The sequence below is a fragment of the Apostichopus japonicus genome, chromosome 12 (assembly GCF_037975245.1).
Source record: "Apostichopus japonicus isolate 1M-3 chromosome 12, ASM3797524v1, whole genome shotgun sequence".
NCBI lineage: Eukaryota > Metazoa > Echinodermata > Holothuroidea > Aspidochirotida > Stichopodidae > Apostichopus > Apostichopus japonicus.
In genome coordinates this window covers 24,846,394-24,869,795 of record NC_092572.1, presented here as the reverse complement: position 1 = coordinate 24,869,795, position 23,402 = coordinate 24,846,394, and the positions used below count along the sequence as shown (strand labels likewise).

The 23,402-nt window shown below is 36.0% G+C and overlaps 2 protein-coding genes across 3 annotated transcripts; both read left to right on the top strand.

Annotated features, from left to right (window-relative positions):
* The first annotated feature begins 525 nt into the window (after positions 1 to 525).
* On the top strand, positions 526 to 9,056 carry LOC139977603 (tyrosine-protein phosphatase non-receptor type substrate 1-like). Of its 2 annotated transcripts, XR_011796611.1 has the most exons (4): positions 526 to 807; positions 2,736 to 3,047; positions 3,427 to 5,244; positions 8,994 to 9,056. XR_011796611.1 is itself a non-coding variant. In XM_071987013.1 (3 exons), exons 1-3 carry the CDS (start codon positions 753 to 755, stop codon positions 3,744 to 3,746), a joined length of 687 nt encoding a protein of 228 aa, XP_071843114.1. In that variant the 5' UTR covers positions 526 to 752; the 3' UTR covers positions 3,747 to 6,333. The 2 variants fall into 2 exon arrangements, 1 of the variants encoding a protein (XP_071843114.1); XM_071987013.1 differs by lacking the exon at positions 8,994 to 9,056 and having other exon boundaries at positions 3,427 to 6,333.
* Positions 8,717 to 23,327, top strand: LOC139977986 (uncharacterized). The gene is made up of 7 exons (XM_071987877.1): positions 8,717 to 8,725; positions 8,994 to 9,056; positions 9,920 to 9,982; positions 20,858 to 20,918; positions 21,368 to 21,703; positions 22,672 to 22,898; positions 23,157 to 23,327. The coding sequence occupies exons 1-7, from the start codon at positions 8,717 to 8,719 to the stop codon at positions 23,325 to 23,327; spliced, it is 930 nt and encodes a 309-aa protein (XP_071843978.1).
* Positions 23,328 to 23,402: the final 75 nt, after the last annotated feature.

Here is a 23,402-nt window from a genome sequence, read left to right as displayed (position 1 = left end):
AGTTTGCAAGTAACCGCTCAAAGTACGCATTGGTCATTATGACTAATTTAAGTCTAGTAACGAAGTAACTCGGCTATGCCATAGCGCATGGCAACCAATTCACACAGATTTGTGTACCACAGTAAGAAGTGGAACATGCCGATAAATCTGATACATCGGTAGCATGTGCTATTAGGTTTACATTAAGCACTGAGAATATGGGTAAACCAAAAATTGCAACAAACTGGATTTGTTGGGGTTACACATACCCTCACATAGCACATGCTTCCGATTTAATGCATGATCCAGTTTTCACTGTGGTATAAAATGTTAAGATTTATAGTAGTTACTATGTCTATGTGTGTATCGTATGCGCATTGCCCCAATGAATATAGTATAATCATCATGTCAACATGGCATCAGTGGCAAAGGCTGTGGCATCTACTAGGTATTAAGTTTCGAGTCGGGCTGGCTGTTTGTAAAGTGCTGCATAGCAACCTTTGTACCTTGTAGCTGGAATACATATCACTACACCTTGTGTGATATAATTATCATGTACTGTAATGTAGTCTATGCTTTTTACTGTTTGATGACAGTTACATTTCTTGCGCAAAGTCATGCAGTCTGTGGGGTTCAACCAACACTTTGTCAAGGATTAATCTAATGATTATTAAGTGAAAGAAGTACAGCCTTGCTTGTGTTAACGCCACTATTGTATATGTATGGCATTGAATGTATAATCTGTTTCTCCGTTGCATCACTGCGCCGACACGATGAACCTCAATTGCTTTTCTTTCATTTTGGCCATCTGCCTTTCAAGTATATGTGGTAAGTGCATTCTTTGTTGATTTCTTCAAAGATACCACGAAGTGAATGTTCAAGTTTTAACACGTCGCTCAACAATGGGAAAATGCCTATCATCTAGTTTCATTTTCTATTGTTTAGTTCGATAATGATTAACTTGGCCTTAACGTATATTGGATAATATCACGGTTATTAATCGACGGATTCAACTGATTCACACAGATTACAGTTACTATTGTAAATCATAACGTTTTGTACTACTGTAAAAAAACTTTTCGTGCTGATAAATCGGTAGTATGTGCTATTAAGATTACAGTAAGAACTGACGATATGTGCAATCTCAACAAATGCATTACACTGATTGCGGTAGTTTTCGAACTAAATCTAAAAACATATACGTAGCAAAATACTTTTAGCCAAGATACCTAACTCTATGCAGTATATTTAATCTATATTGATATGGTAACGTCCATTGGATATTTCTTTTTATGTGTATTAAAACTGCATTAAACATGTTAAAAAGGTGTCCACACAGTGGAGCACACCCCCCCCCCCCCTCCCAAATAAATCTGCTCCCTCAAATGGATAATTGTGATATATTTTCAAAACAATGTAAAGATTCCTCCTGTTTTTTTTTTGTTGACCCAATGTTTTGTGTTACATCTTATATATTGCTCCTCTACACTATCATAAAGGTCTGCACATTTGGACTCTAGACCCTAGACAATGAACTAACCTATCAGCTTCTACAGGAGTGAGGAAGGTGAAACAAACCTGCACATTTGAATGAAATGACGTCAAATAAGAGATTCTTGTATCACAATATCAGTCTTCATATGTGAAAAAGAAAATTTGTGAAAGGTTTTGCTTAGTTGTGACAACACTCTCATAAAGGCTAGCTTCATATTTTATTTATTTTATAGCTCGGTTCAATGAGATAAAAACTCGTTTCGTTTATTTGTTTTAACCACATTAAATAGAACAAGTTGAACACAATATGGAAAGCAATGGAGTAGAGGGAAGTGAAACAATAAAGAACCGAGGGTCTTGTCAAAGAGTTGAAAAATGAGAAAAAATCACGTCCGATATATACTGAAAATACAATGAACAAAGGAATTGAAGAAAGCAAAGCCAAACTTATTAAATAATACGAAAATAATACGACCAAGAAATACATCATAATGTTCATGTATTTTATAAGACCAGTAGTGTTAGGTTATGTGCAAGAAAGATGTTTCGCCTAAATTGCAAATGCTACGATATCCAAAATGAGACGTTGAACATAAAGTTAAAGGTTTTCTCCTATTTTTTTTTTAAGTTTGACCATCTTCGCCCAATTTGTTGGATATGCGAATTAATTCGGAATTTAAACTGTGTATATTAAAAGCTTTGACCTGTTCCTCGGAAATTCCGTCTGCCTTCCCCTCCCTCTTTTTACCAAGAAAAAAATATTGGGTTGGACTTAACTGTATAACTAACTTATTATTTAAAAATGCATCAGGCCGCATCAGTATGTAAATATAATTTCCTCGGATCCCTCTCCTCAAATAGAAGTTCACTTCAAAAATCTAATGATCACCCAGCCTAACTCATAAAATCTTGGATCCGCCTATGATGTTGTGTAATATGAATGTCCTGTGTTTTGAACTGTACCCCCAAACTTCTCCATCGCCCAACACCCTACTACTTAATTCTTCAACTAGGCAATGCTAGTTAATGTTCAATAATATTCAGCGCTTTAGAACACAGTTCATCTGCACAGCAGTGTTTTCAGCAATATACCAAAGTGTGTGCATACTACTTGGATTTGAGTTAACGAGTTAATCGTTTTTTGTATCCATGAAAGCAATGGTGATAACGAGTTTGTCACTCCGTTCAGATTAAGCCGGGTAAATAAAACTTCTGATCCTGTATTCAAAATCAAATAAAACTTGTACATGCATTTAATCTAGTTCAACCAGCTCTTGCAAACTGGCCAGTATTCTCCATCGAGAAAGGTGGAACAGCAGTGGTTCAGTGTGTACCAAAAGGCGATGAGACGGCTTACTTCTGGAGCAAAGGAGAAGATTTTGCAACTAGCCAGAGCGTAGCATCAAGAGTAACTGGCCTTCCTAGCCCTGATTCGGAGAAATATTTAGTGAATGAGGAGGGTAGTCTCGTCATTTACAATGTTACCCTAGCAGACGAAGGAATATATCATTGCAGAATTGTATCAGAAAATACCAACTGTCGCGGGGCTGTGTCAATTAATGTCAAGGTGAATGGTAAGTAATGATGTGAATCACGTTTTCCTTGTACCACAGTACTGTAACTTTTAAATAAATCTTTAAAACATGCTTGGAAATTTCTTTCTATGTACACAATGAACGTCGTATTTTGTGTAGCCTTGTGGGTGATTGGGGTTGTATGAACTGATTGCTCATTGTATGGAGGATGAATGCTCACAAAACATTGTGCTTGGTAATGTAAATTTTTAAAGACTGTTTTCGACTATTTATGGGCTCTGTCTGGTTTTTATCATTTTTTTTGGTGAACATTCAGTAGTTGATATTTTCGAGAATTGCAAAAAACTTTCCATTATTGAGTTTTTGTTAAAGAAAGGTTGCATTTGTTACGTTTTTACATATACGTTTTTCCATTCAGATTTCAGTTTCGGAATCGAACAGTGTGAACCAAATAAATGTTGTTCTCTTCAAGTGGAGCCCTCTAAGGAAACAAATTTAACTTGTACGGCAAAAGGTGGCCCATCATCGTTATCTCTGAAATGGTTTAATGGTTCGAAAGAGATTACTCCTGTTTATAGTGAACATTCCTTGAATGAAGAATCCATCACAGTATCAGAAACAATTAAGGTACCAAATGAATTTGGATTACTTCTAACATGTAAAGCTATTGCTAGTGAAGATGGACAAGCATGTGCAAGACTTGCCCATGTCAGACTGGAAAAAAACAGATACAGCTAAAGAACAAACACTTGCAGGTAAACTAAGGGCGTTTCTATCCATCAGTTCATCCCATTTATCTCCTCCCTAGATCAACCCAGTCATACGTCAGTGTGTAAGGTATTTGCTCGTATGTCCGTCAGCCCAAATATTCATCCAGCCATGCACAAATTCCTCCAGCCAAATAATTAACATTCTTTATTTGTTTTATATTTTTAAATGTTTATGTATGTTTATCATACATTGTCTATTTATTGTGCTAAATGCATTTATTATCATAATGACAAATTGATACGGTATGTAAAGTAAACTACCAAATTTTACAAACACCTTTTATCGATTGTCATTTTCACTAACTACTGTGCATATTATTTCTTGAGTTTTAACACAATTGAAAGAAAAGAATACTGCCACAACTCGTTCTGGGATAACCCCCTCAAATATTTTATTGATTGCTTTACGTGTTAAGTTAATTGGATGCTAATTATATTTTTAAATGTTCATGTATGTCTATCATACATTTTCTATTTATTGTGCTAAATGCAATGATTCAATCGAAAAAAATAATGATTTTTTTCTTATCAGATATACGATTAGCTGCGGTGACACTCGTACTGGTTGTTATTATATCAAATATATCAATTATCATAATGACAAATAGATACGGTATGTAAAGTAAAGTACCAAAACTTACAAACACCTTTTATCGATTGTCATTTTCACTAACAACTGTGCATATTATTTCTTTAGTTTTGACAAATTGAAAGGAAAGAATACTGTCACAACTCATTCTGGGATAACCCCCTTATATATTTTATTGATTGCTTTACGTGTTGAGTTAATTGGATGCTAATTATTTAGCCATGGTTTTGTGCATCCTTAAGCATTACGTAATCATGTATTGTTAACGAGTATCGGAATTCCGTCAACATGAGGTAAAGCCATAAAGCCATGTGCCCTCCCTTTTCTATCTCGGGCTTCAACTCCCCCCCCCCCCCAAAAAAAAAAACAAGCAAAACCGTAAATATCTCTTGTTTAATTATGAAATGTTAGGCAGAATTTTAGTTCGAAAGAGAAGGAATCGGAAAATCAATCAATTTCCACCTTCATTGATATAACATTGACTCATCACTTCACGAATTAAATTAGGTGTTTTATGGTACTTTTATAAATGGCAAAAGTGGCAGTGAAGGAGCTAAATTAAAGCTGAACGAGGTAGAAAGAAAGGGAACGTGAAACTAAGAAAAGGAAAAGGCCGTCGCTCGTATAGGAACATGCCATAGAAAGAAAGAACATTCATTTTTTGTACCATAAACGTTGACAGAACCCTCAACGAAACATATATTATATACTAGAACCATAAAAATAGAAAGGATGACATATGAAGCATACACGAAAAAGACGTGAAAGTTTACAAAAATATATAGAAAAGATGATTCTATGTTTTATGTAACTAATAATAGTTGTACGAAGAGCATGGACCATCGGGAAAGATCAATTGGAACAGACACGTATTGAGGTTTGTAAAAAACTTTGCATAAAATTATCAATTTAAAGTTTTTATGTCATGAATTATTTTCAGAAACACATTACACAGTGTATCGCTCAACAACTTTTAACCGAGGTCATGTGTAGTTTTTATTTATTTCCGAAACAACTCGCATGACCTCACTTGAAGTGATAACGTTATGATCACATGGTTTCATGTTGGTTGTTTGCTACCCAATTGGTGTTGATAGTGGATCAAGCGCTTTCTAGTCACTTCGCCCAACAACCACTTATCCCAACTGCCATTTCGCCCAACCAGCCTGGTCATTTCGCCCAACCATCATAGTCATTTCTCCCAACCAGCATAGTCATTTCGCCCAACCAGCATGGTCATTTCCCCCAACCTTATTTTTACTAATATTCAGTCAGAATAATATTACTCTTTCTATTCCACTAATTCTATTTGATTTATTTTTGGTTAGGTTACTTCGTAATAGGTAAATAAACAACGTCAGAGATCATATATTTTAATATCTTGAACGTAGGTTTCGATTTGCTTTAAATAAGATACAATTGAGCAGATATGACATCTAACGTATAAATGATTAGATTTATAGTTCCATTAAATAATGAATCAGATATTCAGAAACAAATTTTAAAAGACAACGTAAAATCGTCATTTTAATTTTAATTATCATTTAATATTTCAGTTTAAATCAAAGAGGAGAAGAAATTTGCTAGTACAGCGTTACATTAGGAGGTTATAGGAAGTGCATACAGAAACCAAAGAAAAATGTTCTTATTTCGTTCCCTGTCTTATTAAACAAGTATAATATATCGAGTATAAGAAGAAATCGACGTCGAAATACGAAATACATAACAATAGAGCTAAAACCTGAAGTCAAAGAGTACAGTCAGCAAATTACAATGTGGTATTGAATTTTCTAATGTCTAAATTTGCACATAAATGGGTGTCTAAGTAAGTTTCTCCAGCAACATATGGATTTCAATAGTATCATGAATGATAGAAATACATATTAAGATTAATAAATGAATTGGAGACAACAGCAAAGAGAGGGGTTGGCAACCTGGTAGTAGATATAATTGAGGGAGGGGAATGAACCGGTTTTTTAAGTTGGAATAATAAATTTCAAAAGTCAAAGCAATTTGTTTCCCTTTTTTGTGTATTGTTTGTACAAATTTTGTAATTATGCGCATACTAATTAGCCTTGTATTAGACCCTTGCTCCAGTTACAGCAACAACTGAGGTGCCAAATATGATGTGGATGAACAACAGTATATACTTATCACTTCAGAAGACCCATTGACCAGCATAGAGACCATAACTTTGATTTAAACCCTAAATTTGGTAGCCTGTAAAAAAAAATTATTCGAGAATGAAAATTTAACAAAACGTCCAAAAATCAGTCATATTCTTCACATTCAAACATCAAATTATATTTTACTTATAAAATAACATGTCTTGAACTCATCAAACTATTAAAAGTCCAGTAGATTTCATCAAAACATTTTCAAATGGGCAAAGGAAAGTACAGTGTATGTATGATGACCTCATTTGCATATTGACATATCTAATTAGTTCAATTATAAAAAAGATTTTAAAAAATTAAAGCCTCATTTCAATACCTATCTGTCAATACTTGGGTCCCTATTGAAAAAATGACCAAATTTTAAGTAATTACAATGTGTAAATATTTTCCCCCAAGGACAATAATATGGTAACGATTGGGAACTAAGGAGTTAAAGAAAGAAATCTTAATTATTTAAAAGAAGATATTCATTTGTATATATATATATATATATATATATATATTAAAAACATATAGAAATGCAGGGCATAATGAGTTCTTTTTTTATGAAACGATTAGAAAGTGGGGGTTTTTTTAACCTTTTTTCTACATAAAATCCATTTCATTAAAAAGGAATTATCATTTTATTCGTGGTTTCTAAATAGCAAAGAGGAGGAGAACGTACGGACATTCAAGTCACATTACAAATGTCACAAAACTGATGCATAGAACAAAATAAATAAATAAACATGTTTTGTTGTTATATAACCTTTGAATTTTATTCTTGATAATTGATACTTAGATACAACAGCCATAACATGACAAATAATTTGTTGTAAGGATTTTATCGTTATTTGTAGATATTTTCTTAAACATAATTAGTCTGTAGTTTGAAGATTACGTTATTCATTATGACAATAACGGATTAACTATACCATAATTTATGGAAATGAATGAGGAAAATAATAGAGTAATGTGTGGCATTATTCAACTTTCTCTAAAAGCAGCTATCTCATGAAGATAAAGTTAGATAAAAGACTAATGCTTGACATTATTAAATATATTTAATAACAAAAATATATATTCATATACAGCAGCTATATCATGAGGAAAATAATATATTTGCAAATTGTGGGTATAGGTTAAAAATAATATATATATCTATTGAATATATCTTGAAAGTATTTTTTACTTACATCTGTATTCGTTCTTTTGTATATGAGCAGGGTACAACAGCAGAACTTGAAAAGGTCAATAGCAATCTTACTTAGAAAGAGACGACACTAACTGTAATTTCTTTTTTATGATAATTAATTTGAAGAATGCAAGAAGTAAACTTAAATGTACTAAGCTACAGCAAATGACACATGATCCCCTTCCTTGTTTGAATGTTAATCTTCCTGAACAAAAAATCTAATTAAACATATATTCTTATTTATAAATCTGAGAGCTCTACCAATATACTTTCTTATTCATCGGTTAATTTCAAAAGCACGTTTTCTGAAGAGACATTCACCATCTCCAAGCACTCCATCCCCTAAACGAAGACAAATAAAAATGATCTGAATATGAATTAAGGATAACTGATGGGCGATAACTTAATAAATCTCTTATATATTAGTACTTTTTTTCACACATCAGACTTGTTTAACAAATACAAATGACTGTGGTTAGATATAAGACTAATGTAAATGTAAATAAAATCTTATATAGCGCACTACGCGCGATGCACATGTGCGCTTTACAAACAATCTAGAAAAACAATGAAATAAAACATTAAATACAAAAAAAAAACAGTAAATACATATACCATCTACAGATATATACAGGAATATTAGATCGAAAAACTATTAAAAGCACTGGTGAAAAGTAAAGCGATAAAACAGATTGACCACAAAATCTACAATTTGAACGCTAAAAAGTTAGAAATCCAATTGAAGTTAGAACCTTAAAACCAACACGACAGGACATCATAAAATCTAAAAATATTCAGCTCTCTTTTTTGGATTTTAATCATGATTACAAAAACAAAACATCCTTGTAGAATTTGGGATTTTTAGTAATAAGAATAAAGAGTTCTATTATTATCATTCTTTTTCATCTGCTTAATTATCATATGCACGCTATTTCTAAAAAGACATTTCACCATATCCATGTCCTCCTCAATCAATGGCAAAGAAAACTCATCTAAAGATGAATAAGGTATGTCTGATCAGCGGTACCCTTATATATCTCATGTATACTTATTTTTTTTCTTCAAAAATCAGACTTCTTGAGCGAATACAAATGCATGTGTTTAGATCTAAGACTAATACTTGACAATATTGAAGTATATTTTACAGCAGCTATATCATGAAGACATATACATTGAACATTGTGTGTAAAGGTTCAAAATAATTCATGTATTTATTGAATATATCTTAGAAGTATTTTTTCTTACATCTGAATTCCTTCCTCGGAATACGAACAGGAAACAACAGCAGAGCTTGAACAGGTTAAGCACGATCTTACTAAGAAGGAGATGGCACTAAAGGTAATTACTTTCTAATAATTCATTTGTAGAAAGCAAGAAGTAAACTTAAATTAATCAAACGTAAGGATATAACATATGCACATGTAAATGTAAATAAAATCTTATATAACGCACTACGCGCGATGCATATGTGCGCTTTACAAACAATCTAGAAATACAATGACATAACACATTAATACAAAAAACAGTAAATACATATACCATCTACAGATATATACAGGAATATTAGATCGAAAAACTATCAAAAGCACTGGTGAAGAGTAAAGCGATAAAACAGATTGACCACAAAATCTACAATTTGAACGCTAAAAGGTTAGAAATCCAATTGAGGTTAGAACCTTAAAACCAACACCACAGGACATTATAAAATCTAAAAATATTCAGCTCTCTTTTTTGAATTTTAATCATTATTACAAAAACAAAACATCCTAGTAAAAATTGGGATTTTAGTTATTAGAATGAAGAGTTCTATTATGATCAATGTTATTCATCTGTTTAATTTTCATATGCACGCTATTTCTAAAAAGACATTCCACCATCTCCAAGTCCTCCACTGCCTAAAACAAGGCAAAGAAAACTCATCTGAATATGAATTAAAAACAACTGATCAGCGATACCCTAATATATATCATATATACTTATACTTTTTCACATATCAGACTTCATGAACGAATACAAATGAATTTGATTACATATAACACTAATGTTTGACAATAATAAAGTTTTTTTTAGAGCGACTGTATAATAAAGACATATACATTTCTGACATTGTGCCTATAGGTTCAAAATAATTCATGTATTTTTGAAAATATCTTAAAAGTATTGTTTCTTACATTTGTATTCGTTCCTCTAAATACGAGCAGGATACAACAGCAGAACTTAAAAGAGTTAAGAACAATCTTACTGAGAAGGAGACGAGACTAACGGTAACTACTTTATAATATTTCATTTGAAGAATGCAAGAAGTAAACTTAAATTAATCAAGCGAAGGTAAATGACACATGATCATGTCTTCTTTTTTTTTAATTTGAATTGTCATGAAATAACGTTCTTTTGAAACTTTGTATTCTAATTGAAAAAAAAAAACTTGTTGGGTTATTTAAAGTCTTGGATTATACCTCATACGCTATTTTATTAATACGAAGACTATTCCACAATCCCGCTCCCAAAACAACTACCCGCCTCAAATAAATTAAGGTGCATTGTTACTGCGAATATTACATTGTTTCACAACTTAATATAAGATCAACCTATACGAACATTGGTGTTTAGTAATAGTCAATAGCCAGGAACATTTACAAAGAAGAAATGACAGATGAGTCCTACACATTATCTTAACTAGCATATATGCGTATTTGTTTGTTTTAATATGTTTTTCTTTTGATTGCTCTAAAAGGGGGTTACTGGATCAATGTTTCAGTTATAAACTACCAACAATTAAAAGTGACAGTTTAGTTACTATTTAACCTAACTTACTAAATGCCATCAACCCACACCTGAAACCAACTGAGGCATAACTTTCCAAGCTATTACACTACTAGACTTTTTTGTGTGTTTAGTTTCAAAAGCATTGGACCTGATTCAGATTCTCTTTATTGCATCCCAAGCTGGGCAATTGATTGCTCACAATATAAAACATAGTACGTACAGTACATAAAATACACACAAAATATATCAGACTCTCAAATACTAAGACATAAGACTTAAAACAAAGCTGGCAAGATACGTAAAAACGGTAAATTACAAAATACAGTAAAACAGCACCAGAGATACTTGTAAAACATTGGATTGCACAATGAGCAAGATTACTGACCTAACGAGTAAAAGATTCATTATGAAGTTTAATACAACGAGGGATAAAGGAGGATTTGTAACGATTCGTAACGGCACGGGGTAGTCACATCCGCCCACTGCGGGGTATTATTGCACTTTCCAAATTAATGTGTAGAGGGTGGCTACTGTTGTTGAGAACCCCAGCAAGTTGACTTTGAAGGTGAAGATGATATGAGGTGTTCAATGACTGCTGACGTTCGCCTAGGATGCGACTGACTTGGCTTATAATAAAATCTATCCGTTTTCTGTCGGTACCATTGACATTACCTCCACAACAATTAATGCAATATGACCACACACTGAAAATCACAGAACTGTAGAAAATAGAAAGAATGTTTCTACTGATGTTGAAGGTGTTCAATTTCCGCAAGCAATAGAGTCTTGGATTGATCCGTCTTACCAAATAATCAATGTGGTCATGTCAATTCAGCTGATCATCCAAAACTACGCCAAGGTACTTATAGGACGAGACACGGTTTACAGCCAGGTCTTTGATAACAACAGGAGGAGGTTCATGATCTCCTTCCTAAAACCAACCATCATTTCCTTTCTCTTATCCACGTAAAGCTCAAGGAAATTTTGATCACAGTAGTCTACAAACCAATTTATTTGAGACAAATATTCACCTCAATCATCTCTTGTAATTAAACCCACTAATGCAGTATCATCAGCAAATTTAATTAGAGGGCAGGTGTCATGTGATGATCTAGCATCTGAAGTATTAACAGTGAATAAAAACGGGGCAGGAACAGTTACCTGTGGTGCATCAGTGCTCGAAACTAATGTGTTGGACACACAGTTGGACTGGTTGATCCTAACATACTGAGACCGATTAGTGAGATAATTGAATAACCATGTGACCAGGTTATGCGGGACGTTCATGTTGAGCAACTTATGTACCAGAACATGTGGTTGGATTGTGTTGAATGCAGAGGAAAAGTCAAAATACGTAATTCTAGCAGAATGACCTGCATTTGACTTTTCCAGATGGTGTTCACTCACTAAGGGATTCTTGTACCTTAACGCAATGCGTTCGTAGGATTTCATCGCAACAGAAGTCAGGGCCACTGGCCGGAGGTCATTCATGTATGTGATGTTTGCCTTCTTTGGCACAGGGATGATACATGACTGTTTCCACAATGCGGGAATTGTTTTCTGTCTAAATGAAAGGTTAAAAATAAACGTAAAAATGTAGGCCAGCTTATGTAGATCAACTGAAGATGTTGTTTTAAGTCGAAAATTATGAGACTAAGTCAGCGGAAAATGTCCAATATTAAGACAGCCGTCGATCTCCAGATAAGGCAAAGACGGTTGTCACGTTTATTTCATTAAGTGTTGTCAAATGATGAACAAGAAAATATAAGATGGAAAATAAAAATAAAAATTACGAAGAAACTGTAAACTTAACCCAAGGTTTTAATTGGTGCAAGCGATGTACTTAACGGAATAGCAGTGTAGTGACATGTTTTATGCAACAGTTCAACTTTCCTGAGATTCTATCCTGGTTATTAAAGATTTTGTACATTTTTTACCGACGGTTTTCTATTCCTCGGCGGTATGTAATGTACATTTCATGGGACGTAATCAATATGTAAGGGAAATCGATATCCTTGTCTATCTGCAAAATGTTATATTCGTTTATTTTTGAGTATGTTTATTTGATGCATGTAATGTTTATTTTTACTCATGAATTGGAGAGATTTTCTGTAGTGTGTATTAAGAATCTTTTGAGATGTTCATTTGTATTGCAAATCCTCTGATAATCAATCAGATATACCAGTACAATACTTTCATAGTTCAACATAGATTATATTAATTTGTTCTAGTCATCATCAGTCATGTAAGTACATATCTGCATGAGCATAGTTATAAATAAAATACATAAAGTTACACGTGACTATTGAACACGATGTCATGTTCATTGTTTTTGAGAAATAATGTTTTAAAACAAGAAAAAAAATCATCCACCATGAATGAGTAATATTTATGTTATGATGCCTTCAATCACCTCTAGTAGAGACTACCCAGTTCAGTTTGCCCTAGCCATGTTATGCTGGCTGTAGACACTTCTCTCAAAAGCTGCCTAACTCGCTTCTACCAAACCTCCTCTTCATTCGTTGATGTTATCATACCAACCTTACTTTCTTCTTCCTCGTCTTCCTCTTACGCATACCTATCCCTCAAGTGTTAAAAAACTATGCTGTTTTTTTTTTCTTCCAGTGATCACTATTTCTTTACTTAAACTTCCTCACTTCTTCCAACATAACTTTCTCTACAGTTATACCAATTCTCCTCGTAATCCCTTCGTTCATACGCCTCCCTCTCCAGCTGACTCTCAGAACTCTTATACAAAGCCACAGTTCAAGAACCTCAATTGCCATCTCCTCTGTGTTTCCCAAAGTCCAGCCTTCACAGCCGTGTAGAACAACACTCCAAATCATAGCCTTTGCGAGCTTCACTATCCGCGTCAAGCTTAGACGTCCACACATCCGATAATGTTTAAACTATGCTCTTGGCTTGTCCTATTCTGACTTTGATGTATGTGATTCTCTCTCCTTCATCAGCTGTGTTCGATCCCAGGAACTTAAATTTCCTCAGATTTTCAAGCTCATCATCCTGGGTCTTTCTTCACACATTTCCCTTTTCATGTACTGTCATTGTGGATGCCTTTGAGTTGTCAATACGTACACTTATTATAAGCTTTCATGTATGAGGTGTTCAGCAATGGTTATGATTTCCTTCTTGTTGGTAGCAATCATCGGTATAGCGGATATTCCATACCGCTCGACTTCCTGTGCATTTTCCACTACGCTCTGTGAGTTTCTTCTTTATCTCTCTCAAGATCATCTCCCCAACTGCGTTAAAACGAAGTGGCAAGACCAGGCAGCCTTTTCTGACTCTCTTTTTAAAACGAAAGGCGTCTGTTATTTGTCCCTGCACTGTCACTCAACTGGCTTGACCATCTAGATTAGGTGCCGTGGGACGTCAAAATCCCCAAGAGTCTTCCACAGAGCATCATGGTAGACAGAATCAACTACTTTGAAAAATCCAACAAACAGAAGCCACAGTTCTACATGATCTTGTTTTTGGGCAATTAAGCAATGCAAAAACATTACTCCTAATGACCGGTTACAACTTGTCATTTCTTACAGTTATCGAGTTTTCAGACACGAAAGCCAAAGAGTCGAACAGGTTTGAAGACATTTCTTTTTCTTTATATGGGATTCGTTAACAATACCCTTTATCATTTGTAATAAATCATATGGTTCCACATGCCGTATACAATAATGATCAATTGCTTAATTTAGATACCAAAGCTATTATCACGAATTCAGTTCTTTACGATTTCCTCTACAGGTAAAACATCATCGCTAGAGTCCGGGGTAAGAAAAACTGTTTTATAACAAAAAGGTTCACTATAGTTGATTCCACAAAATATAGGGAGGAATGAGTATCTGTATCTAAAGCCAACGGTTTAATAAGCACTGGAAATATACCTAAACTGAAATGAATATATCCGAACTGATATGAATATATCCCAATAACTGATATAACTGATATATACCAACCAAAGAAAATATTAAAATACCAATTTTGATATGAGTATATTGAAGCAGATCATAACGTAGAAATAATATCGTATAAGATAAATTCATCAAACCGATCTATTCATTTCCAGCCATGAACTGTGTTCTGGTTAAGCGTTTAGGTTTCTTTATATTTTTCTTGAACTTGTCTGGCAGACAAAGTTATCGTTTGCACATATATTACAGCATGACAAATAAGCGACACTAGAATTGTCACAATTGAAATGCGGTGGTCGAATGCGATAGCTGGTACCGAAAGGAGTAAACATCTGATCAATTTCATATATATGTTTGCCACAAAAAAGTCTTCTTTGACAATCTCGTCAGGGAGTTGGAAAGACATGAACAGAAAATTGACATGAGGCATATGTCGCCTAGCCAGTGAAGGAGGTTTTTTTAGGAGCCCTATATGGACGTATATGCCATGAACAAACCCAAATCAGAACGAATAACCTTATGTAATTGCTGAAAGGTTAACTACCATAGGAAAACCGGAATGAGACATTTGAGTTTATATAAACATTAAAACTTATCAAGTGAGTTTCAGCAAATCTTAGAAATGTAAAGCTTGGTGACTGTTAGAGGCTAGCCATTATTTAGAAAATAATGTACAAGGGTTAGCAATATATTAATCAAATTCACACTGTGTGGACTTAAACGCTTTGTTCTGATGCTTTTAGAAGAAACAAACGTTTCAAATATAATGTGGCATGAACTGTAATACATCAGATAGGTATGGATGTTCGAGGTTGTCTTTATGCAAAGTAGTATGTTGTAAACACCAAGAAATAGTCAGGTGGCTTAGCAACAATTTTAAGGCTTAACGTTACCGGCCGGACAAAAGTACCAAATTTGGCATGGAGTTTCTTTTCGACCTATCTATCGATTTTATCCGTGGAACCCACTTTATCGGTTCCGATTTTTCAAGATGGCGGCCAAAATCCAAGATGGCCGCCAGAAAAAAGGAAATGTCATATATCTGGCTGTAAAAATCGGAGATGAACAAATGAGGGGTCAATTCAGGTGTTTCCGGGGTCACTGAAACAGATGATGATCATGGCATGTTGCTTGAGTAACCCACTTCCAAGATGGCGGCCAAAATCCAAGATGGCCGCCAGAAAAAAAGGAAATGTCATATATCTGGCTGTAAAAATCGGAGTTGAACAAAAGAGGGGTCAATTAAGGTGTTTCCGAGTTCACTGAAACAGATGATGGTCATGGTATGTTGCTTGGGCCACCCACTTCCAAGATGGCGGCCAGAATCCAAAATGACCCCCTGGAAAAAAAAAAGGAAATTTCATATATATTCAATCCCCAGACCCCCTGTGCCCTTTTCTGATCGGGACCATCAAACCTTCCGTCCTCAAACGTGTAAATGAAACCGGGCTAGCACCCTGACTATATGTTATGACTGGTATTCTAATTGTGTCACTTTGGCTCAGGAAGCCACTTAGGACTTATTGGGGAACTTTGAGGTGTGATCGACCGTGGATAGACACTGTCGCAAAGCCCGTTATTATATGGGAGTTACGAGTGTCATGTAAGACTGATTACATTGAGTCAACTATATAATAGGGTAACTTGAGGGAAAACCGACCAGATGTGAATACCGACTCATTAAGAGATTGTGTACGATTGTGCAACCTTCATAAACACAACGTCAATTGTGCGAACAACACACGCTAAGTCAGGTCACTAGTCATCTGAGGTATTTAGGTCGTTCTTTTCGAACCTGTACTCCAGGGCTGCTATTAGCGAGGATCTCCAGGAAGACTTGTTGTCTGGTATAAACAAGCCCCCCCCCCCCCTTCATAAACAAAACGTCAATTCTGCGAACAACACACGCTAAGTCGGGTCACTAGTCATCTGAGGTCAACCAATAACACTAATAACCAAAACAACAACAATAACAACCAATAACACCAATAATGAAGGCGTGAAACCATCATTCCCACACCAACCGGACAAAGGGACACTCCAGCAAAAGGTGTTGCATAGTCCTGATAGCTTTACAGCCCACACAGGGACAAATCCCATAACCTAATAGCCACCTGACTAGGCGAAAATGGTTAGTGATGAGGACCCCATGTGCAATCCTCCTCGCCAAGTCCCGGAGACGGCTATCTAGTGATTACGACACACAGAACACCACACATCTGGAGAGATGGCGGCTTGGCAAGCCGAGGGGGCCACGTTCAGCAGAACATCTGGCCCACCCTCCTCTTTGATTCTACAAAGTGAGTCACCAATCTGAGTATACACCCCCGAAGGGCGTGTCGCCTTTGGCCGGTTATTGGAAAAGGATCCGGGCCAGTAGTGGCGAAAAAGAAAACCACCCCAGAACCTAACAATAAAGGCAAACGAGGGATTCTCAAACGCAACGAAAAAACCTTTTAAAAGGAGAAAGCGCATTTAAGATGGTAGGTGGACCAGACCATGCCCACCCGCTCAAGGGGGTCTTTTACAGAACGGTCCTTTTGAGAAGGTTTGGTTTGCACTTTCCCCAAATGAAATAAAAAATGATCCTCTCCAATCGCACCAAGGCATAATATGGTGCAGCGATCACCGTACCAGGATACCAAAGGAGAGGAACAATAAAACGACTGACAACTGTAACCTTCCCAGGGAGGGAGAGTCAACTCCGATTGAATGTGTCGAGCCTTGCCTCCACCTGATCAGACTTCTCGGGCCAAGTGGTGGCCTCCGGGGCATCATAACCTAGCCAGATGCCGATTACCCTGATCATGACATCTGACCAAGTAGCATCGAACGGGAGGGATTGGCCGCGCCAACTTCTTGAATGCAGCCCTTTGGTCTTGGACTTGTTAAGTCTGGCACCAGTAGTCTCTTGGAAGGTGGCCAAAACCTTCGATAAAGGCTTGAAGGAGACCAGGTCCGACACAATACAAGTGACGACATCGGCATATTGCACGTATTTAACTCTAGCCCCACCCGGTACATTGGAAGGTCGAAACCCCAAGCATCTGTCCAGCGAGGTACTGAGCGTTTCGTTGAAGAGAACATACAACAACGGGGAGAGGGGACAACCCTGACGGACTCCCCTTCGAACCGGGAAGGGACCAGAAGTAAATCCGTTAACAGTGACCATGCTCGTGACGTCCTTATATAGTAACGAGACCCAACGAATGAACACTGAGTTCAATCCGAAGGCTCGCACAGCGCAAGTCTGGAGAGGACCTACAATATCCGGCATCACATCCGCTAAGCGATTTCCTAATGCTTTGGCCAGGATTTTGTAGTCCAGATTTAACAGCGTTATTGTACGCCAATTAGGGTCCAAAGGGTCTCCCGACTTTGGGAGGAGAACAATATTTCCAGCTGTCTGTGTTTGGCTCATGTAGTTTAAATGGAAAGCGGTAGCGAACACGTTTCTAAAATCCCCACCGAGAACCTCCCAGAAGGTCCGATAGAACTCAGCAGGGAGGCCATCGGGACCGGGGACTTTCCCTTCTTCATCGCTGCTACCGCTGTCCAGAGCTCACCAACTGAGAGATTCGAACCCAAGCTATCGTTTTACTATGAGGAGGGGGGGGGGGGCTTGTCTATACCAGACAAAAAGTCTTCCTGGAGATCCTCGCTAACAGTATCCCTGGGGTACAGGTTCGAAAAGAACGACTTACATACCTCAGATGCCTAGTGACCTGCTTAGCGAATTTGGTTCCCAGAATTGACGTTGTGTTTATGAAGGGTGCACAATCGCACAAAATCTCTCAATGAGTCGGTATTCACATCTGGTCGGTTTTCCCTCAAGTTACCCTACTATATAGTTGACTCAATGTAATCAGTCTTCCATGATACTCGTAACTCCCATATAATAACGAGCTTTGCGACAGTGTCTATCCACGGTCGATCACACCTCAAAGTTCCCCAATAAGTCCTAAGTGGCTTCCTGAACCAAAGTGACACAATTAGAATACCAGTCATAACATATAGTCAGGGTGCTAGCCCGGTTTCATTTACACGTTTGGGGATGGAAGGTTTGATGGTCCCGATCAGAAAAGGGCACAGGGGGTTTGGGGAATGAATATATATGAAATTTCCTTTTTTTTCAGGGGTCATCTTGGATTCTGGCCGCCATCTTGGAAGTGGGTGGCCCAAGCAACATACCATGACCATCATCTGTTTCAGTGAACTCGGAAACACCTTAATTGACCCCTCTTTTGTTCATCTCCGATTTTTACAGCCAGATATATGACATTTCCTTTTTTTCTGGCGGCCATCTTGGATTTTGGCCGCCATCTTGGAAGTGGGTTACTCAAGCAACATGCCATGATCATCATCTGTTTCAGTGACCCCGGAAACACCTGAATTGACCCCTCATTTGTTCATCTCCGAATTTTACAGCCAGATATATGACATTTCCTTTTTTCTGGCGGCCATCTTGGATTTTGGCCGCCATCTTGAAAAATCGGAACCGATAAAGTGGGTTCCACGGATAAAATCGATAGATAGGTCGGAAAGAAACTCCATGCCAAATTTGGTACGTTTGTCCGGCTGGTAACGTTAAAGTTGCTAAGCCACTTGACTAAAAGCAATTTAAATGCCACAATAATCGAAACAAAATTGATTGTAGCCTGAAAGTCATAGCAGACAAAAAAAAATTGAATCGGGTGTGTTCGCCATAAAGCAAATTGAACAAAAAAGGTTCATCAATATACCTATATAATTTAGGGTTCCAAGCAGTACGTATGGAGCATCCTCTTGTCTAGATCAGCCATGAAAATAATGGCCAGCTGGGCGCCATCCCATTGCTCATAGCTGTATCCTGTAGTTTAGACAAAGCTGCCCGTTGAACGCAAATTAGTTAGGGGTTAGTATAAACTCAAACATTGATGCAAAAACATTTTTGGAAGATACGGATACAAACTTACACATCGAACATTATATAACATGCTAATATACTTTCTGAATTTGGTATATATGTGCACAAGTTTTAAGCATTCATATTCTCTAGCAGATAATGTGATGGGAATGACTTTATTTTCTGGAAATTGGTAAGGATATGCGTAGTGTATTGTATATAACTCTTAATGAAGGGTATCAATGGTTTGAGTAAATCATCTACAAACCCACATGTTGTCCAATATTAGTGCCGCTACAAGAAATGATAGGTTGATAGGTAAACCAACCCAGAAATACAATACCGATTTGACCAAATCAAACAATGAAGCAGCATTCAAGCTAAACGACTAAACTTTCATCCAACCAGGGATGAGATGGAAGCGAGTCCGGTTTACCATAGTAACACCCCAAATTGGGCTGAAACTCATTATCAACGGCCTAGCCGATTGCGAAAAAAAGGTTGGTAGGAATGAGCCCCATAATGGAAACTGTCTTGCAGACCTCCAGACTGAAAAGTCGATCAGAGTTCAAATGAAGAGAAAAGTGATTTTGTTGTACCGTTCACAAAGGGGAAAATGTAATTGACTTTTAACCTTCAAAAGTATAATCGGTATTTCAAATACTACAGAGATGTGTGATTACCGTGGTTACTGAGCCAAAATCAATAAAGCTGTTATGTATGCAAGATTTGTTATCTATTTCATTGGTGTTAGGTAAAGCCAATAACGGATAGCATACATTTTTTCCCTAGTATAGTGATTGACATAAACGTAGTGTTGTACATGATACAGCTCATTCAAACGCACTACAATGTCTTGTAGCGAAAGTACGGGACTATTAAAATGGGTTTGATTTAGTAAAGGAACAAAAACAGAATATTCTTAATAACATATCAGTAACAATGGGTATTGAGCTCGTCTGGTATGCTATTGCAAAACTGTTAATATATCCCAACTGGAAAAACACGTGCTACAACATAAAGAAAAACAAGTTAACAGAGTAAATTTCCGGCTCATGTGCTATCCCCATTCACTACTGTTCGATGAAATGCGTGCTGAATAAGCACTACTCATGTACAATAACTTTTCCCTATATAATCCCTTGGTGTAAATTAGTGCCATAATGTCAAAATTGATCATAATTGAATTTTGATCAAAATGTTCGGTCTCAACAATATTTCGTTTGAAGGATTTACCTTTTTGCAAATTAAGCACGTAATTGTTATCAAAATACAGAGACACCGTCAGAGCTCAACCGATGTGTGTGATTGTATTTCTTTCTTCTGTTTGCAACAGGCTACGGCCGGAGGGTTCAACCTCTTTCTATTGACTGAGTATTTCATCACATATTCAAATTAATCAGGGTTTCAAAATCTTAAATTATTTGCATTATAATGTATGCTTAATGGACAGAAACATAAGCTTCTGAAATTTCTGAATGTGAAAGGAGTGAAACATATATGTATTTGATCTGAGAGAAACTGATATTTTACTGTACTACAATGTGTTCCTTTTACAGCTGGGCTCTAATCCGGAAAATGCTGAAATCAAAGATGCAATTTACTTACATAATAAATCTGGTAATATATATTTTTGTCTGACAAGACGTCTTTTTTACTTTCTTATTCCAACTAGCCTCCTGCTTGACTTAATGTCACTGTTGTAATCTGCTTTACATTCCAGCTGTATTAAAGACAAAATACTTGAAACTTATGATTAATTTAAAATATAAGTTTTGATTCTACATTAGAGTGGAATGTTTCATATCGCTGTTTTCAGTTGTAACTTAACGCTTCTCTAAGTCATTTCTGAATATTTATGAAAAGTATTTACAAGTAGTAACAACATCTCGAAATAATATTAGAGAAATGAGTAAGTGTATATGTAGGCTTCGTTTATTGTCTGGTCGTGACAGGGTACTTATCATTTAAAATGCTAATGTCAGTTTAAGTGAAATGTCGTTCTTTATATGAAGTTGTGTGACTGTTACAATAAACAAATATTATTTGTTTGTTCACTTGACTTACAGAGGAACAAACATATAGACGTGCACTAAGTTTTAAGTCTAGTAAGATAATTACGAAGGGCGGCGGTCGAATAGAGATCAAGGGAACAGATGTTTCCCTTCTAGTCCCTCCAGGAGCCCTGTTGGAAGACTGTAAAATCCATATACAAATAATCTCTGGCAATCTAGATACAGGAGATGACGTTACATTTGCAAGCAATTCAGCTGTCATTGTGGAATTGACTCCAAACAATTTCGAGTTCCAGACTGCTGTTGAACTTCATCTACCACATTGTCTACAATTGAAGGAAAACTTTACGAGCGAGTCGATGGAGGTTTTTGCAAGTCATCACCACCCAAGTAAGTGTAGTTTATTGTTTACCATTTACCCAATGCAGTTTAAATAGAGCAAAATGTATCTGACCCTTAACATTACATGGTTTCTATGGGTTTTTTTTTCAAATGATACTTATTTGGAGAAAAAAAAGTAACAAACTGATTTACCGTGATGGTTAAAGGTATAGTCACATATTAAAGGGGCTATAGCAAACAATATACACTTAGTATCACTGTGTTTAATATTTAATATTTCATTCCGCACAAGAATAGTCAGATATACTTTGGGAGAGTGTTAGCGAGAGAGACTTGCATATTACCTTCAAACAAAACTATCGTTTCGTTCGTCAAAAAAAGAATGTTTATTTAATGAAGTTATGATGATATAACAGAACGATGACAGTAATGATTTTTTTGACCGTGATAACTCCATTTTGGCCAATTAGAAACAAACTCTTGTATCATTAACATTATATTTTTAATGTAATTTGCCTTGTTTAGGTAGTCTCCTGACTGGATCACTAGAAAATTAGTTATATGATGTTGTTTCAATATTACCTTTGCCAGAGTTGGGCTGGATGACTACAACGGTAATAAAAATAAGCTGCAAGTTCCTCGCAGAAAAGGCAGATTATTAGAAGGCTTTTATCTGCAACAGCCTTGAATAGACATTGAATATTTGTTTCAATACATTGAATACATAATTATTCCTTACTTACTGTTCTCTGCCTTTTAGCTTACTCCTATTAGTGTGATAGTTGCTTCCATGATTGTGTTTTAGTGATTTGAATGCCAATGTACGAACAATATCGTGTGAACGTTACGACTCAACGTACGTTTATAGTATGTTGACATACCATAGTGCGTTGACACACCATATTCCAACTTATGCCAAGTATATATTTCATTCCATTATAAGATAATAGGCCATGTTTTATTTCCAACTTTATTATCTTTTAGTAGGTTTTTCATTTTATACTTCTTTTTAACAGAAGCTTCACCCCACTGGGAAAGAGACACAGCAGTCAAATTTGAACTACAGCAAGAATCATGTAAACTATACTTGAAGAAATTTTGCTGGGTAACATTCAGAATAAACAATGAAATAGTTGAGGCCAAACGTCTAAAGATATTCACTGTCGGCAGCAAGGTCATTGATACTGACAGTGAGACAACAGTGCATGTTGGTTACTTTGCCGATGTGCCGGGCAATGAAGATGTAAGTAGTGATGTTCTGATCATGCCTTCTTATAATGCATACACAAACATTACAAACCATTGTACTGGTTTAAAACGTTAGATATCACGATGACGCATTGTAAAGTTAACAAAATAACCTAAACTGTTCAATGTTAACAACTTATAAAGTTTATTTTATGTACGTAACATGAAGATATGTGATGATTTATATTTCTTTACTGACTATAACATTAGTGTGGTATTACCATTACTGATAAACATGGTTTTGTTGGTTCAGATCTTTACAGATGAAAACATCACAGTAGGACAGTACAAACCGTTTTGGTTCAAGAAGGAAAAACCGACTCCATTGGTTATATTTCTCAAGTATTTAACGCCAAACGAATGGACAAATAGAGCAGATGCAAGCCGGAAGGCACAACGAAAATATTGTATTCTTAATGTATAATAATTATAAATCCTGTGTTGTTTTGCTGAGATTTTGCAAGAAATTGCAACAACAAAAAAAACAATTTAGCACAGA

Excerpts from the sequence above, each read along its gene's own strand:
- LOC139977603 (XM_071987013.1), top strand. The coding sequence starts at position 753 with ATGAACCTCAATTGCTTTTCTTTCATTTTGGCCATCTGCCTTTCAAGT. Across the intron at positions 808-2,735 it reads CTGCCTTTCAAGTATATGTG|TTCAACCAGCTCTTGCAAAC; the intron begins GTAAGTGCATTC and ends CATTTAATCTAG. Across the intron at positions 3,048-3,426 it reads AATTAATGTCAAGGTGAATG|ATTTCAGTTTCGGAATCGAA; the intron begins GTAAGTAATGAT and ends TTTTCCATTCAG.
- LOC139977986 (XM_071987877.1), top strand. Across the intron at positions 9,057-9,919 it reads AGAAGGAGATGGCACTAAAG|GATACAACAGCAGAACTTAA; the intron begins GTAATTACTTTC and ends AAATACGAGCAG. Across the intron at positions 9,983-20,857 it reads AGAAGGAGACGAGACTAACG|CTGGGCTCTAATCCGGAAAA; the intron begins GTAACTACTTTA and ends TTCCTTTTACAG.